The sequence below is a fragment of the Ailuropoda melanoleuca genome, chromosome 1, assembly GCF_002007445.2.
Source record: "Ailuropoda melanoleuca isolate Jingjing chromosome 1, ASM200744v2, whole genome shotgun sequence".
In the NCBI taxonomy this organism is placed as follows: Eukaryota; Metazoa; Chordata; class Mammalia; order Carnivora; family Ursidae; genus Ailuropoda; species Ailuropoda melanoleuca.
In genome coordinates this window covers 128,526,723-128,543,513 of record NC_048218.1, presented here as the reverse complement: position 1 = coordinate 128,543,513, position 16,791 = coordinate 128,526,723, and the positions used below count along the sequence as shown (strand labels likewise).

The 16,791-nt window shown below is 44.3% G+C and overlaps 1 protein-coding gene across 6 annotated transcripts in view; it reads right to left on the bottom strand.

Annotated features, from left to right (window-relative positions):
• NAPEPLD (N-acyl phosphatidylethanolamine phospholipase D) overlaps positions 1 to 16,791 on the bottom strand; it is a 50,788-nt gene that overhangs the window by 6,832 nt on the left and 27,165 nt on the right. For all 6 annotated transcript variants that reach the window (XM_034666852.1, XM_011236530.3, XM_034666866.1 and 3 more), the window contains one exon: positions 87 to 733. In XM_034666852.1, the coding sequence (XP_034522743.1) occupies positions 87 to 733 (647 nt within the window). The remainder of the gene's footprint in view (positions 1 to 86; positions 734 to 16,791) is intronic.

Below are 16,791 nucleotides of genomic sequence, written 5' to 3'. Positions count from 1 at the left end.
ATCCCAAATTATCACCAACTCAGAACTCCTTTAGAGTTCAGTCCACTTATTACGAGCAGGGCTCCCTTCTTGGGAAGTCTACACACCTTGGTGCATACGCTCCGATGGGAATAGCTGCAAGGTCAAAAGGTCCAAACCTTTTTCCGATCTCTTTGAAAGCCGGACAATAGCCAGTGTCTCCTGCGAAAAAGAACCGACTCCAGGGCCCCAAGACAGACCAGCTGCCCCACAGAACTTTGTTGTCGTCCATGAGAGTCCTTTTACACCAGTGCTGGGAAGGGGTAAAGACAAAGGTGACCTTATCGTGTCCGGGGACACAGTTCTCCTCCCACCAGTCCAGCTCGATCACGTTCTCACAGCCACACTTCTGCATCCAGTCGAGGAGACCGAGAGGCACGAACCATCTCAACTCCTGACCGAACCGCTCATTCAGAGCGATGACGGAATTGTAGTCCAGATGGTCGTAGTGGTTGTGGCTGATAAGGACAGCGTCTATCGGGGGCAGTTCGCTCACGGTACACGGGGGACGACGGAACCGCTTTGGACCCACGTGCTGCGACGGTGAAGCGCGAGAGCTGAAGACGGGGTCGGTGAGAAGTATGAGCTCGTCCATCTCCACCATCACCGTGGCGTGTCCCAGCCACGTGACCCTCAGGCCGGCCTCCCTCACTCCAGCCTCCTCAGGGTCATCGATAAAATACGGCTTCAGCACCGGGAGCTCTTTATCAAGTTCCTATGCATTGAAAGAGAGGAAGAAAAGCAGCCGTTGGAGGGGGGGAAAGTGTGTCAGAACATATTTTGACATAAAATATAGAGAAAGGCATATCTGGGGAGAACTGACCTCATTCAGTAAATGTGCTATTTTTGCTTTTCTCTCAAAAATGCATCTTCTTTCTGAATCTGACTCCACAATCATGACAGTATAAGGTCTTAGTCCCAAATGTGATAGACAAAGGGAAAGTTAAATTGGCCACTTTGAGCATTGCTGAATTTATTAACCTTTTGAAAAGCTCTCCTCTTGTAAGTGCCAGAAGAACTGGCCAAGCCGATCACCCTGTCATCGTCCTCCCTGCACGTGGCTGGTGCATTTGCTGCAAAAAACAGTCTCAGAAGCAGGTCAGCCCCTAGATAGTCAAGAAACCTTACAGCCATTTCTTGGCAGATCTTGTATCTCAGATACGAACCTGACTTTCTGAGCGCACACAGCTCAAAGTGGAGCTCAGTGCTGATCTCCGGGCTACCCCCTACCCCCCGCCAGCACAACGGGCTCTCCTCATTCCTCACCCTAAGCCTTTCCACCACCGAACAAGCCACGGCAAAACGTGGCCCCAGGCTATGAGAAGGTGAGTTCTTTGGGGGGTAAATTGATGTAAAAACGCTAAACAACAACACAACAGAAGTATTCATTCCTTTCGTTATTCTACATTTTCTCCTTGGATTAAGTGAGAACAAGAAGTGGCTCTGTTTCCGGGTCACAGTCCTGGCTCTTATAAAATTGTTTTCTGAATTGCACTCTGCGTTATGCTCTACCGCTGTATCGAGGTAGGAAGATGCTTCGTGAAGCTGGCCGGCCGTGTGCGGGACGGATGTGTTGAGGACTTGGTATACTTTCTCCTTCCCCACCTTCTCACCCGCCCCAGAAACATTTCTCTCAAGCCTCAGGAACAGGAAGAGCTCTTCTCCAGAGCAACTGGCTTTATTTGTGTGACTGCCCCTGGGAAAACTCTTAGCAGTTTACGCTTCACTCTGTGCTAGGTCCAGGAAGCTGGGGTAAAGCGCCTTCCTGCGCTGCGGGACCTGACAGCACACACTTCTACACTACCTTTAATCCTGGCTTTGGTTCTCTACCCTCAGAGTTCCTCTGCTCTCACGTGTTCATCGATCTGATTTTTACTCCTGCATCTATTTTTCTAAGTTGCTGCACATCAGTTCTGAAAAGAGGCTGGTACTGGATAATCAAGGCAAATACAAGACCCACTACAGCCCAGTAAGAAGGAATGAAGAGCCCAGTCACCAAAGGCATCGTGGACACAGTAACCTGTATGAGCTGCTGCAGAACGGATGAGAAGTTCATGATGCGGAGGAAAGGAAGGAGGTAATCTCAGGTGGAGAAAATGCCCAAGCAAAGGCACAGAGCCAAATAGGGACGTGGCACTTGGGGGCAGGGGACAATCTATGAAGGTTCAGAACACAGAGCCTTGAATGCCACAGTCCACCCAGAGACAGGAAGCATCTTAAAAAGGGGAGGGTGATGCCTGGGTGGCTCAGCCGGTTAAGCGTCGAACTTGATTTCAGCTCAGGTCATGATCAGGGTTGTGAGATCAAGCCCAGCATCTGGCTCAGTGCTCAGCAGGGAGTCTGCTTGAGATTCTCTCCCTCTGCCCCTCCCCCACCTGTGTGTGTACACTCGAATCAAAAAAAAAAAAAAAAAGACATCCCAATTTAGGTTTAGCGAAGACACTTTTAGAGTGCAAATGATGACCTGAATGTGTCACAACAGCTGCCGTGACAGATGAAGACCGAACGACGGAGACAACAGTGAGACAGGCCAGAGAGGGACCATGGGGAGATGCCGGTGGAAGAGAGCCGAGGGGTCACAGATGGCGTGACTGGGAGAAGGGCCGCAACGGAGGGAGAGCAGGAGCAGCAGAGGTGGAGGATGACAGAGACGCCTCTTAGCCACTCTACGCCTTAGTTTCCTCATCTGCAAAATGAGTACAATTGTACCTACACTTCACTGCTGTGGGGACCGTATCCGGGGCGGCTAGCACGCCACACTCTAAGTATTCCAGATGGGAAAGAAACCACAGACCCAGCAACCAGTCAGGCACCCACTGGACATTTTTACCGGTTTCCTTTCTCATAGTCACTAATCTAGTTAAGATCCTGGGTGCTGGGGCGCCTGGGTGGCACAGCGGTTGAGCGTCTGCCTTCGGCTCAGGGCGTGATCCCGGCGTTGTGGGATCGAGCCCCACATCAGGCTCTTCTGCTATGAGCCTGCTTCTTCCTCTCCCACTCCCCCTGCTTGTGTTCCCTCTCTCGCTGGCTGTCTCTATCTCTGTCAAATAAATAAATAAAATCTTAAAAAAAAAGATCCTAGGTGCTATCCACACGTTCAAGTCTTCCCTGATGCTCAGCTCTCTGTCAAATCAATCCATACACAAGAGCCACCTCGACAACAGTCTGCTTACACTGGAAGTCCCTCCCTCACCGGAACATCTTTACAGACTCTTCTGATGGACCAAACCTGACTCCCCGCCTCAGCCCGGGAGGAAGCCCGCCGCTGGACCCCCCCAATCTTCCCTTCTAGCTGTGTTTCACCCCACGCCTACAGACCGGGTCCCACCTACACGGGGGCTGCTTGAGAGCCCTGCACAGTACTGATCCCACTTCTCAGGCTAAAATGCCTTCTCTCTAATCTCTTGGAGAACTTAAGCTAACTACATCCCCTTCACAGGGCCAACACAGATTCTCCACAGACAGGGACAATCACTCCAACCACTCAACTTCCACGCCACTCTGTTCACGCACCACCCGTGCATATTCTGCCCAAACCCTGGCTGAATGTGTGCAGGATGTCATCTCCTGTCTCACTCAACTTGGAATCAGCCACAGCACCCCGTGCATGGGGCAGCGAGAACAATCACATGCTCAGTAAGACTTGCTGGATGGAATGAGTGTGAATTTTCCAAATCAGTTCTCAAAGTTGGTAGTTAGGTTTACTGAACAGTAACAAATGTCGCTTGGTATCCTTTTCAACAATGAAGGACGAGAGGGGGGAGGAATTAAATAATGTTTGATCTGGTACCACCCATCACACTGCAGGTAGCTCCTAGTGACTACATCCATTTCCAGAGGAGAGAACAGTGATGGCACGCACACGAGGTCACCCAGCTGGCCTTCACGCATACTGCCTCCTCATTATCTCATTTAATACATATTTTTTTCAAAAAACAAGTAACAGCCCCAGGGACCTGACAGGGGACAATAAGAGATGGATCAACAAGGATACGAGGAAACTTTTGGAGGACAGCAAATGGACCTTATCCTGATGGTGGTGATCATTTCATGGGTATATGAATAAGTCAAAACTCATCAAATTATGTTTTTTTGAATATGTGGAGCTTGGACTATGTTCTTAAAACCATTTAAAAAATCGTAAGCACCATCATGTTCAAACAGTGCATCAAAATATCTGTAACAGGGGCGCCTGGGTGGCACAGCGGTTAAGCGTCTGCCTTTGGCTCAGGGCGTGATCCCGGTGTTATGGGATCGAGCCCCACGTCAGGCTCCTCCGCTGCAAGCCTGCTTCTTCCTCTCCCACTCCCCCTGCTTGTGTTCCCTCTCTCGCTGGCTGTCTCTATCTCTGTCAAATAAATAAATTAAATCTTTAAAAAAAAAATTAAAAAAAAATATCTGTAACAAAATTTCCTGAAAATGGCTGCACTTTCTTTTCGCTCTAAGTTGAACAGTCACTTGAAGTTCACGATCTCGCGTTACCTGCACACTACTGGGAGGTAACGAAACACACAGCAGAGCGCCTCTGGTGGCCTCCGCCTGCTCTCCAATCAAGGGATTAACAGGTAAAGCCAAGAAGCCAGTCACCACAGACCACAGACTGTAGGATCCTTTTTATATGAAATGTCCACAAGGGGGAAGTCCACAGAGACAGAAGATAGACTAGTGATTTCCAGGGGCTGCAGGAGGGAAGGGAACTGGGGGCTGATGACTAAGGACGTGGGGTTTCTTTGGCAGGGGGGTAATACAAATGTATTAGACGTGGGAATGGATGCACAACTCTGAGTGTACTGAAAACCACTGCACTGTACACTTACAACAGGTCAACTGTAGAGTATGTGGATTACAGCGCAACAAAACTATTTTTAAAAAAGGCCAAGTACTGACAAGAGATCTGAAGTAAGCACTCACCCCTTCATGCTTCCTTCTGCATGCCGTGTTGTTTCTAAGCCCATCACAAAAGAGCACCTTATTTTAAAAGAATCTGATCGCTAGCACCACTATCCCATTAAACTCAAATAAACAGAATCTACAACCGAGATTCCAAAAAAGACAAAATAACTTTGTCCTTTTGATCTGCACCAGAGTCTGAAAGGACATGTAGAGGGGCACCTGGCCGGCTCCTTCGGTGGAGTTCACGACTCGATCTTGGGGTCCTAAGTTCGTGCCCCATGTTGGGTAAAGAGATTACTTAAAAAAATAAAATCTTTAAAAAACATAAAATTTTTAAAAAGCACATACATTGGGGATAGAGAAATTCCTGTTTATTTGAAGAAACCAAGCCCTCCCTTGACATTTTCTTTACTAGATCAGGACTTTCCTTGGCTGGCCTTCCTCTTTTAAAGCTGCAAATGGGAAAATCTCTGGGCCCATAATTAACTGGGACACTAGTCAATGTTTACTTTTCTTAGAGAAAGGGAAAAATCCTAACGTTCATTCAACAACTATTCTTTGCCAGATCTGGAAGTGGGTTCTGTCATCTTACACTGTGAAGCAGATGTCACCACCGTTTTACAGATACCCAGACCAAGGGCAAGGGGTCACTAAGAGACTGGCCTGAGTCACACAGCAAATGCGTGCATGCTCCATCAGTGGAATCGAGGGCTTCCTGGCTCTAAAGACCCTATCTTTTCATTAAACCATAATTTTCTCCATGGCACAAATTTCATTAATGTTAAAACAATGAAACCCATATTCCTATTAATATACTTACTATTTTTAAGAGTATGTATATGCAGGAGACAGAAAAGAAAGACTTGATGCAAATCTGCTAAAATCATGTTTTAAAAAAAAATCACCTTTCAAGACTTGAGGGGTGCCTGGGTGACTCAGTCATTAAGTGTCTGCCTTTGGCTGGGGTCATGATTCTGGGATCCCGGGATTGAGCCCCTCATTGGGCTCCCTGCTCGGCGAGCCTGCCTCTCCCTCTGCTTGCTGCTCCCCCTGCTGTGTGCTGTCAAATAAATAAATAAAAATCTTTAAAAAATAATAATAAAGACTTAAGTGAAACCTTTTCTTCCAACTGAAAGTATATTTTTACTGAGGACACTCATAGCTATACTTTGCAACTCAGATTTAAATAAAGACTATTTTTCAAATTTATTTTGATAATACCATGTTAACACTGAATAGAGACTGAGCTGTTACCAAAATACCTCCAACGCAATTAATTATTAATGCTAATGTTTTACATTTTTGCCATGCTACCTGTATTAGGAGTACCAGATACATCAAAATGGCTTAATATTTTTAAACTTTTCCTTGATTATAAAACACCCTTCATAAAATATTTGCAAAATACAGGAAAATATAAAGAAGAGTGACCACCCATCACATCAGTCCGCAGAGATTATAGCCACTGTTAACATTATGCTGTCTTTCGTCACAGCCCTACTTCTATACATGGTTAAGATCATATGGTATTCATACTAAGAGAATGAGAGAGAGAGTGTGAGCAGGGAGAGGGAGGAGGAGAGAGAATCTTAAGCAGGCTCCACACACAGCGCAGAGCCCGACCTTGAGATCATGACCTGCGCTGAAATCAAGAGTCAGACACTTAACCAACTGAGCCACCCAGTGCCCCTTTCATCTTTTTTAAAAGAATTTCATATTGTGACTTTTTCATCTACCCCTTAAAACTCTGAGACACATACTGAAATACTGAAAAATGAAGAAAATGGGGGCACGTGGGTGGCTCAGTCAGTTAAGCATCCACCTTTGGCTCAGGTCCTGATCTCAGGGTCCTGAGATCGAGGCCGGCGTTAGACTTCCCTGCTCAGTGGGGAGTCTGCATGTCCCGCTCCCTCTGCCCCTTCCCCCTGCTCGTGCTCTCTCTCGAATAGATAAATAAAGTCTTAAAATTCTAAAATAAAAATGAAACAAATAGATTGAGGAAGTCTGTCAGAATGTAAAAAAAGAAAAAACAATGAAATACAAGAAAAACTGAAAATTACAGAAGACCAATCCAGGTGTTCCGAAATATAACTGGCAGTTGTTTTAGAAACTGAAAGGATGAGGATAGGAAATTTTCGAACAAATACTCGAGAAAATTTCCTAGAACTGGAGGAAACGGATTTTCCACATCTAAAGGGGCCCACCAAGCATCGAGCATGACCACTAAATAAAACACATCATGGGGAAAACGTCAGAAAAGACAGGATCCGTGAAGGTTCTACAGAGGAAATACAGGTCACACAAAGGGTCAAGAACAGCACTGAACTTCTCCACAGCAATATCAAAAAGGAGGTCATGAAGGTAATGCTTTGAAATTCCAAGAGAAAATTGTTAACAGACAACAGTTCTATAACCACACTATCAGTAAGAATGAGATAGAAACGTTCTGATCCAGGATGACGACTGTAGGAAGACCCCAAACTTACTCCTCTGGGGCCGCACCAAATCTACGTCTATTTCTAGAGCAATTCCTCCTAAAGAAGAACAGAGCTGACCCAACAGCTTCTGCACAATAGATGACAGACCACACCGAGGACAGCAAGAGAGAGGGAGACACGGTCATGAAGGGAACTCCCACCCCGGACACTGTGAACTGCAGTGGGGAGGGATGGTCCTGAGGGACGGGGCACATCTGACTGCCCTGGGGCACAGAGAAAAACCTGATGTTTAGAAGGACAACTAGAGTGCGGCTGGGTGGCTCAGTTGGTTAAGCGTCTGCCTTCGGCTCAGGTCATGATCTCAAGGTCCTGGGATCGAGCCCCAAATCGGGCTGCCCGCTCAGCGGGGGGTCTGCTCCCTCTCCCTCTGCTCCCCAGCGCTTGTGTGTGCTTCTCTCTCTCTCTCTCTCAGATAAATAAAATCTTATAAATAAATAAATAAATAAATGGACAACTAGAATTTAGAGGAGCCAGTCCTTAACTACCCTGGCCAAACGGTGGCAGAACTGAATGCCTGGGGTCCAAGGGGTTACAAGCAGCCTAGTTTACATTCACCCTCCACCTTGACAGCACAGATGGGAACAGCTTCTGGGCGCTGCAGCCAGCTGACTGCCTCGGTCAGCACCAGGTCCCTAGCTCATGCCAGCCCCAGATGCCCTGGGGCACAGGGAAAAAGAAAAACATGGTTTAAAAGAGCAACTAGAATACAGAGGAGCCAGCCCTAGAACCTGTCAAACGGCAGGAGAGCTGCTGAAACTCTCCCTGGGACAGAGGGGCTGCCCAGCACCACAGTTTGTGTTCCCCCTTAACAGCATGGACGGGAGCAGGGTCTGGGCTCCCGAGCCAGCCGACCACCTCAGTGCGCCCTGGGCCCCCTCCCCTGCCAGTCCCAGCTGTGGCACCAAGGCGGCCCCAGCGCAGCCTGCACTGCCGCACACCTGTAAGGGCTCACTCACTACCACTGCAGCCAGGCGCCAAACCGTGGAAACGCCAAACCCACGCAGCTTTGGCTCTGGACGGCTTGAGAGAGCACTCCTAGCATCGAGCACTCCCGGTCCTCCTGGATTATGCCTGCTTCGAGTCCAGCTGCCCCACCAATATGCCCCCCTGCAGAGCTCCCCAGAAACCCCTGATCCATGCCCATCTTCGTTCCAGGTAGCGCACCCTGAGCAGACCACCCAACAACCCCATCCCATCCCTCCTCGGTTTCAGCCAGCCCACCAAGGCACTCCTTGTGCAGAGCACCCTGGGACACCCCAGCTTTGGAGCTAGTAGCCCCACGAGGGGACCCCCAGCACCAAGCACCCTAGACACTTCAGCCTGCACCCACTTTGGTTTCAGCTGTCCTGCCGGGATGCCCTCTGTGCAGAGAACCCTGGGATACCCCCAGCTTGCACCCATTTCAGCTTCAGCTATACTGCCGAGGAACCTTCTGTGCCAAGAGCCCTGGCACCACTCCAGACATCTTACCAGGGCAGCCCCAGCACAGAGTGCCCCAGGACCCCCAGCCCATGCCAGTCACATCTCCCCAGCCAGCCAAAGTCACCAGACACATGGTCTACACAGAGAACAACCATATAAATACCATTCCTTCAAATTTAGAAGTAGCTATTCTGCCTAATTCCTAGATACAAACACAGAAAATCAAGCAAAATGGTGAGACACGGGAATGAAATGTATGTTCAGATAAAACTTCAGAAAAAGATCTGAATGAAACAGATAAGCAATATGCATGAGAAAGACTTTGAATAATGATGGTAAAGATGTTCACTGAACTAGGAAGAAGAGTGGAAGAACTCAATGAGAACGTCAACGAACAGAAAATGTAAAACCAAAATCATTCCAAGCTAAAGAATACAATAAATGAAATGAAAAATACACCAGAGGAAATCAAGAGCAGATTAGCAGATGTAGAAAAACAGATCAATAATCTGGAAGACAAGGTAATGGAAAGATCCAAGCTGAAAAGCAAAAGAAAAAAGAGTTTTTAAAAAATGAGGATAGGTTAATGAGGTTGTCACTTGGATAACATCAGGCAAATAAACATTCACCTACTAGGGGTTCCAGAAGGAAAAGAGAGAACAAGGGGCAGAGAACTTATTTAAAGAGGGAAAGGCTGAAAACCTCCTTAACCTGGGGAAGAAAATAGACATCCAATTTCAGGAAGCACAGAGAATTCCAAAAGAAATAAGCCCAAGGAGGTCCACACCACAACACATGATTAAAATGTCAATGGTTAGAGAAGAAGAATTTCTAAAACAGCAAGACAAAAGTGAAAATTTACAGAAAAGAAAAACCTCATAAGGCTACCAGCTGATTTCACAGCAAACCTGTGCAGATCAGAGGAAGTGGCATGACATATTCAAAGAGCTAAAAGGAGAAAACCCACAACCCAAAATACTCTGTCCAGCACGGTTATCAGTTAGAATGTAAAGAGAGATGAAGAGTTTCCCAGACAAAAGTTAAAGTAGTCCATCACCACTAAATGTTAAAGGACTTAAGTGGAAAAGAAAAGGCCATAATTAGATGTAAAAAAAAACTATGAAGAAGATGTAAAATAGGACGACATAAACATAAAACATTGGAGGGGGTAAAAGGAAGTTCTTTTAGAATGTGTTCTAACTTACGTGAGACCATCACTTAATAGAGACTACTCTATACTTAGGATGTTTTATGTGATCCTCCTGGCAACCACAAACCCAAAACTGATATAAAAAAAATGAGAAAGAAAGGCATGCATAACACTACAGAAAATAACTAGTCACAAGAACATGAGAAGAAGAAACGAAGAACTACAAAAACAACCAGAAAACAATGAAAAAAATGGCAATAAGTACATACACCAAGCAATAATTGCTTTAAAAGTAAATGGTCTAAATGTTCCCGTCAAAAGACAGGGTGACAGAACAGATAAAATAACCAAGACCCACCTATATGCTGCCTACAAGAGACTCGCTTCAGACCTAGACAGTAACAGACTGAAAGTGAAACGTTGGGAAAAGACTTTCGATACAAATGGATGTGGGGGGAAAACGGGGGTAGCAATATTTATATCAGACAAAATAGAATTTAAAAGAAAGATTGTAACAACCACACTACTTAATAATTAAGAAGTCAATCCAACAAGAGGATATAACAATCATAGATCCCTGTGCACCCAACACTGGAGGCATCTAACTACATAAAACAAATATTAACAGACATATGAGAGAAATTGATAGTAATACCATTAATAGTACGGGACTTTCACATACCATTTACATGAATAAATAGATGATCCAGAGGAAAATCAATAAGGAAACAGTGTCTCTGAATGGCACATTAGACCAGATAGATGTAAAGAGATATACATACAGAACATTCCATCCCAAAACAATATACATTCTTCTCGAGTGTACACAGAACGTTCTTGAGGACAGATCACATTAGGTCACAAAACGAGTCTCAACACATTTAAGACAGAAATGCTATTATGCATCTTTTCCAATCATGACAATACATAACTGGAAATCAAGAAAAAAAAATACTGGATAAAACACAAACACACAGAGGCTAAAGAACATGCCACTAAACAGCCAATGGGTCCACAAAGAAATCAAAGAGGAACTTAAAAAAATACATGGTGACAAATGAAAATGAAAATAACAGTCCAAAATCTTTGGGGACACAAAGGAAATAGTTTTAATAAGGACATTTATGGCAATACAGGACTATCTCAAGAAACAAGAAGAATCTCAAACAATCTAACCTTACACCCAGAGGAACTAGAAAAGACCAAACAAAACCCAAGTTAGTAGAGGGGAGGAAATAATAAAGATCAGAATGTAAATAAATTAAATAGAGACAAAAAAATAAAAAAGATTAATGAAAACCAAGAGGTGGTCCTTTGAAAACAAAATTGACAAACCTTCGGCCAGAATTGTTAAGACAAAGAGAATGCAAATGAGACACAAAAGAGGAGAAGTAACAACGTAAATAAAAGGATTATGAAGAGACTACTACAAAAAATAATATGCTGATAAACTGGACAACCTAGAAGAAATGGACAAATTCCTAGAAACATATAATCTAAAACTTAATCAGAAAGCAAAAGAAAATCTGAACAGACCAATTACAGGTAACAAAATTGAACTGGTAATCAAAAACTCCCAACAAACAAAAGTCCAGGACCATATGGATTCACACATGAATTCCATCAAACATTTAAGAAAGAGTTAACATCTATTTCTTTTAAAGATTTTATTTATTTGAGAGAAAAAAAAAGTGAGAGCGATCACAGAGGGAGAAGGAGAAGCAGACTCGCCGCTGAGTGAGCGAACAGCCCAATGCAGGGCTAGATTCCAGGACCCCGGGATCATGACTTAAGCCGAAGGTGGCCACTTAACTGACTAAGCTACCCGGGCACCCTAATTTTACTCACACTACTGCAAAAATAGAAGAGGAAGAAAAGTTTCCAAAACTGTTTTATGAGGCCAGCATTTCCCTGATACCAAAACAAAAGATACCACAAAAAAAGAAAACTACAGGCCAATATTCCTAATGAAAATAAACGTAAAAATCCTCAACAAAATATTAGCAAAACACATTCAACAATGCATTAAAAAGATTATTCACCATAATCAAGTGGGATTTATACCTGGGATGCAAGGATGGTTCAATATCCTCAAATCAATCAACGTGATATACCGCATCAACACAATGAAGGATTAAAATCAAATGATCATTTCAATAGATGTAGAAAAAGCATTTGACAAAATTCAACATCCAATCATGATAAAAAGTCTCAACAAACTGGGTTTAGATGGAACACACATCAACACCATCATAGGGCCAAATATGATGAACCCACAGCTAACATCACACTCAATGGTGAAAAACTGAGAGCTTTTCCTCTAAGATCAGGAACACAGCAAAGATGTCCACTCTTACCACTTTTATTCAACACAGTGCTAGAAGTCCTCGCAACAGAAACCAGAGAAGAAAAAGAAAAGGCATTCAAATTGGTAAGAAGTAAAACTTTCACTATTTGCAGATGACATGATACTATATATGGAAAACCATAAAGACGCCATCAAAAAACTGTTACAACTAATGAATGAATTCAGTAAAGTTACAGGATACAAAATGGATATGCAGAAATCTGTTGTGTTTCTATATTAATAACAAAATACCAGAGAAATTAAGAAAACAATTCCATTTACAATTGCATCAAAGAGACTTAAAAAACCTAGGAATAAATTGAAAATTATAAAACACTGATGAAAGAAACTGAAGATGATACAAATGGAAACATATTCTGCGCTCATGACTCAGAACTAATGTTGTTGAAATTTCTGTACTACCCAAACCATCAATGCAATCCCTATCAAAATACCAATATTTTTCACAAAACTAAAATAATCCTAAAATTTATATGGGACCACAAAAGACCCCAAGTAGCCAAGGCAATCTTGAGAAAGGACAAAGTTCATATCACAATCCCAGATTTCAAGATAGACTACAAAGCTGTAGTAATCAAAACAGTGTGGTACTGGCACCAACACAGATACACAGATCAACAGAACAGAATACAGAGCCCAGAAATAAACCCACATTTACACAGTCCATTAACCTGTGACAAAGGAGGCAAGAATACAAAATGTGGGAAAGAAAGTCTCTTCAACAGTGTTGGGGAAACTGGACAGCTACATGCAAAACAATGAAACTAGTTCACTTTCTTATACTATACACAAAAATAAATTCAAAATGGATTAAAGATCTAAATATGAGACCTGAAGCCCACAGAACTCCTAGAAGAAAACATAGGCAGTCATCTCTTGGACATCTGCCTTAGCAACATTTTTCTAGATGTGTCTCCTCAGGGGAAAAGAAAAGCAAAAATAAACTATTGGGACTAATCCAAAATAAAAAGCTTTTACGCAGTGAAGGAAACCATGAACAAAATGAAAAGGCAACCTACTGAATGGGAAAGAAAAGATATTTGCAAATGATATATCTGATAAAGAGTTAATATCCAAAATTTATATAAAGTACTTATACAACTCAACACCAAGACAAAAATAATCCAATTCAATGAGCAGAGAGCCTGAACAGATGTTTTTCCAAAGACATACAGATGCCAGCATGAAAAGACGCTCAACATAAAGACACATGAAAAGATGCTCAACATAATGACCAGGGAAATGCAAATCAAGCTACAAGGAGATATCACCTTACACCTGTCAGAGTGGTTATAATGATAAAGACAAACGCTGGCAACGATGTGGAAAAAAAGAGAACCCTCGTACACTGTTGGTGGCAATGGAAATTAGGGCAGCCACTGTGGAAAACAGTATGGGGGGTGTTTAAAAAATGAAAAACAGAGGGGCGCCTGGGTGGCACAGCGGTTAAGCGTCTGCCTTTGGCTCAGGGCGTGATCCCAGCGTTATGGGATCGAGCCCCACATCAGGCTCCTCCACTATGAGCCTGCCTCTTCCTCTCCCACTCCCCCTGCTTGTGTTCCCTCTCTTGCTGGCTGTCTCTATCTCTGTTGAATAAATAAATAAAAATCTTAAAAAAAAAAAATTAAAAACAGAAATATCATACAATCCAGTAATTCCTCTATTGAGTATTTACAAGAAAATGAAAACACGAATGTGAAAAGATAAATGCACCCCTATGCTCACTGCAGCATTATTTATAACAGCCAAGATATGGAAGCAACCCAAGTGTTCACTGATAAATGAATGGATAAAGAAAACATAGTATATACACAATGGACTATTAATCAGCCTTAAAAAGGAATGAGATCTTGCCATTTATGACAACAGGGATGGACCTAGAGAGTATTATGCTAAGGGAAATAAGTCAGACACAGAAAGACAAATATCACATTTTTTTTTTTTTAGATTCTACATATAAGGAAAAGAATAAACAAAAAGAAGAAACAGACCCATAAATAGAGAACAAACTGACGGTTGCCAGAAGGGAGGGGGTTTGGAGGATGAGCAAAATGGGTGCAGGGAAGGGGGGTGCAGGGGAGAGGGAGGTACAGGCTTCCAGCTACGGAACGAGTAAGTCACAGGACTAAAAGGTGCAGTGTAGGGAAGATGGCCAGTGGTACGTGGTACGGTAAGAGCACCGTACAGGGACCGATGGGAGCTACACTTGTGGGGAGCACAGCATAACACAGAAGTTGTCAAATCACAGTGTTGCACACCTGAAACGTAACATTGCGGGGCAACTACAATAAAAAAAAAAATGGCAAAAAAAGTAACAATAATAAAGACATTTCAGAAAGCAAGTTCTCAAAAAACTGACTTTTCATGTACCCTTCCTCAGGAAGCTGATTAGGAGTATGCTCCACCAAAATGAGAACACAGGCAAGAAAGAGGAACAAGTGGGGTGCGGGACACAGAGCCAGCACTGCAGAAGCAAAGGGGCCCAGCGTGGTGGTGAAGGGAGACTCCAGAACGGAAGTGTGCAGGGAAACGGGGGGCTGTCAGCCCAGAAAGAACCCGGTGCTGAGAGACCAGCTTAGAGTGTCTCCTCAGGAAAGCCATGGGGGGGTGGCAGGGAGGGGACAGGGATGATTAGTCCAAATACATACGAAGTTCCTAAGCAGGTGAAAACGGAGGTATCGCTAAGCTCAGGGGGAAAAGCATATAAGGAGACATGGCCACGATACGGTGCTTGGTTGTCAGCGAAAAACAGGGACAGATGCAGAGCAGAGCATGGAGCAAAGGGGGAGGTCGAGCAGACCCACGCGGGAGAGGTGAGGAGCAGTACGGAGCTAACGCTGACGGCGAGCATGAAGGAACACAGAAACACCACGTGGTTCATGCTGGGATCCAAACAGTTAAATTCATAGAATCAAAAAGTGGAATGATGGTTTCCAGGGGCTGGGCCACGAGGGAAATGGGCAGTTTCTAGCACCAGGCCTAGGTTCCAGTCAAGTGGGACGAGGCCGCCCTAGAGCCACGCAACACACCATGCCTACAGTCACACTTAAAATTCAAGACGAGGGGCGCCTGGGTGGCACAGCAGTTGGGCGTCTGCCTTCGGCTCAGGGCGTGATCCTGGCGTTGCGGGATCGAGCCCCACATCGGGCTCCTCCGCTGGGAGCCTGCTTCTTCCTCTCCCACTCCCCCTGCTTGTGTTCCCTCTCTTGCTGGCTGTCTCTATCTCTNTAAAAAAAAAAAAAAAAAAATCTTTAAAAAAAAAAAAAATTCAAGACGGTGTGGACATTAAGGAGGGCACGTGATGTGATGAGCACAGAGTATTACAGAAGACTGATGAATCACTGACCTCACCTCTGAAACCAATAATGCATGTTAATTAACTGAATTTGAATTTTAAAAAAGTTTTTAAAAAATTCAAAAGGGTAGATCTCATGTTAAATTTTTTTTTTTTAAAGATTTTATTTATTTATTTGACAGAGATAGAGACAGCCAGCGAGAGAGGGAACACAAGCAGGGGGAGTGGGAGAGGAAGAAGCAGGCCCATAGTGGAGGAGCCTGATGTGGGGCTCGATCCCATAACGCCAGGATCACGCCCTGAGCCGAAGGCAGACGCTTAACCGCTGTGCCACCCAGGCGCCCCTCATGTTAAATGTTCTTACTGCAATCAAATTAAAAGAAATGAAGATGAAGGTAAGCTCCCAAGGCAACCACTCAAAGGTCTGCAAGCTGTTGCTTCCAGAGAAGGGGACAGGTGACAGGGGCTGGTTAGAGGACTGGGATTTGGTATTTGTCTGATGAGCCTTTCAGCACTAGGACTTCTTAAAAAACTGTGTACATGTATTTTTTTTATAAAGATAAAAAAGCAACCTGTTAGCATACTATAGCAGAGATATAACTGTTTTTCCCTTTTTCAAGGGGCACCACTCTTTCTTTCATATTCTACATCTGAAGAGCACATTATATTTTCAAAGTACTGTCATGTGTCATGCGAACCTCAAAACAGTCCTGGTGACCTAAACTGTCTTAACCTAACTTTAGGGACAAGTGCCGTTAGAGATTGCGATGAGATAAAGCCACGTCCTCAGTGAGTTTCCTGAGCCTGAGTCCTGGACTCCTGCCGTCCCACCTTTCCTACCAGTCCACGACGTGTTGCCTCGATTCTGTGTCTCTCTCACGCTCTGATCTGACTGTCGCCCACTCACGTCGATAGTAGTGACTGGTAGGGACAGCCTCCAACTAATGAACCTCGGGATTTTCTGCCTCCCTCCTTCTTTGAAATTCTCCAATCGTCTCTTTTCCCCTAACTACCGGTGACAGTGATCAGCAACATCGACCAAAGTCCCCAAGCTGATTCCAACAGCTCAAAGCAATGGTGGCATCTGAACCACGTGAAGCCTGTGAACTGGCGGGCACGCTGCTACAGAGACCCAGAAAAGGCAAGT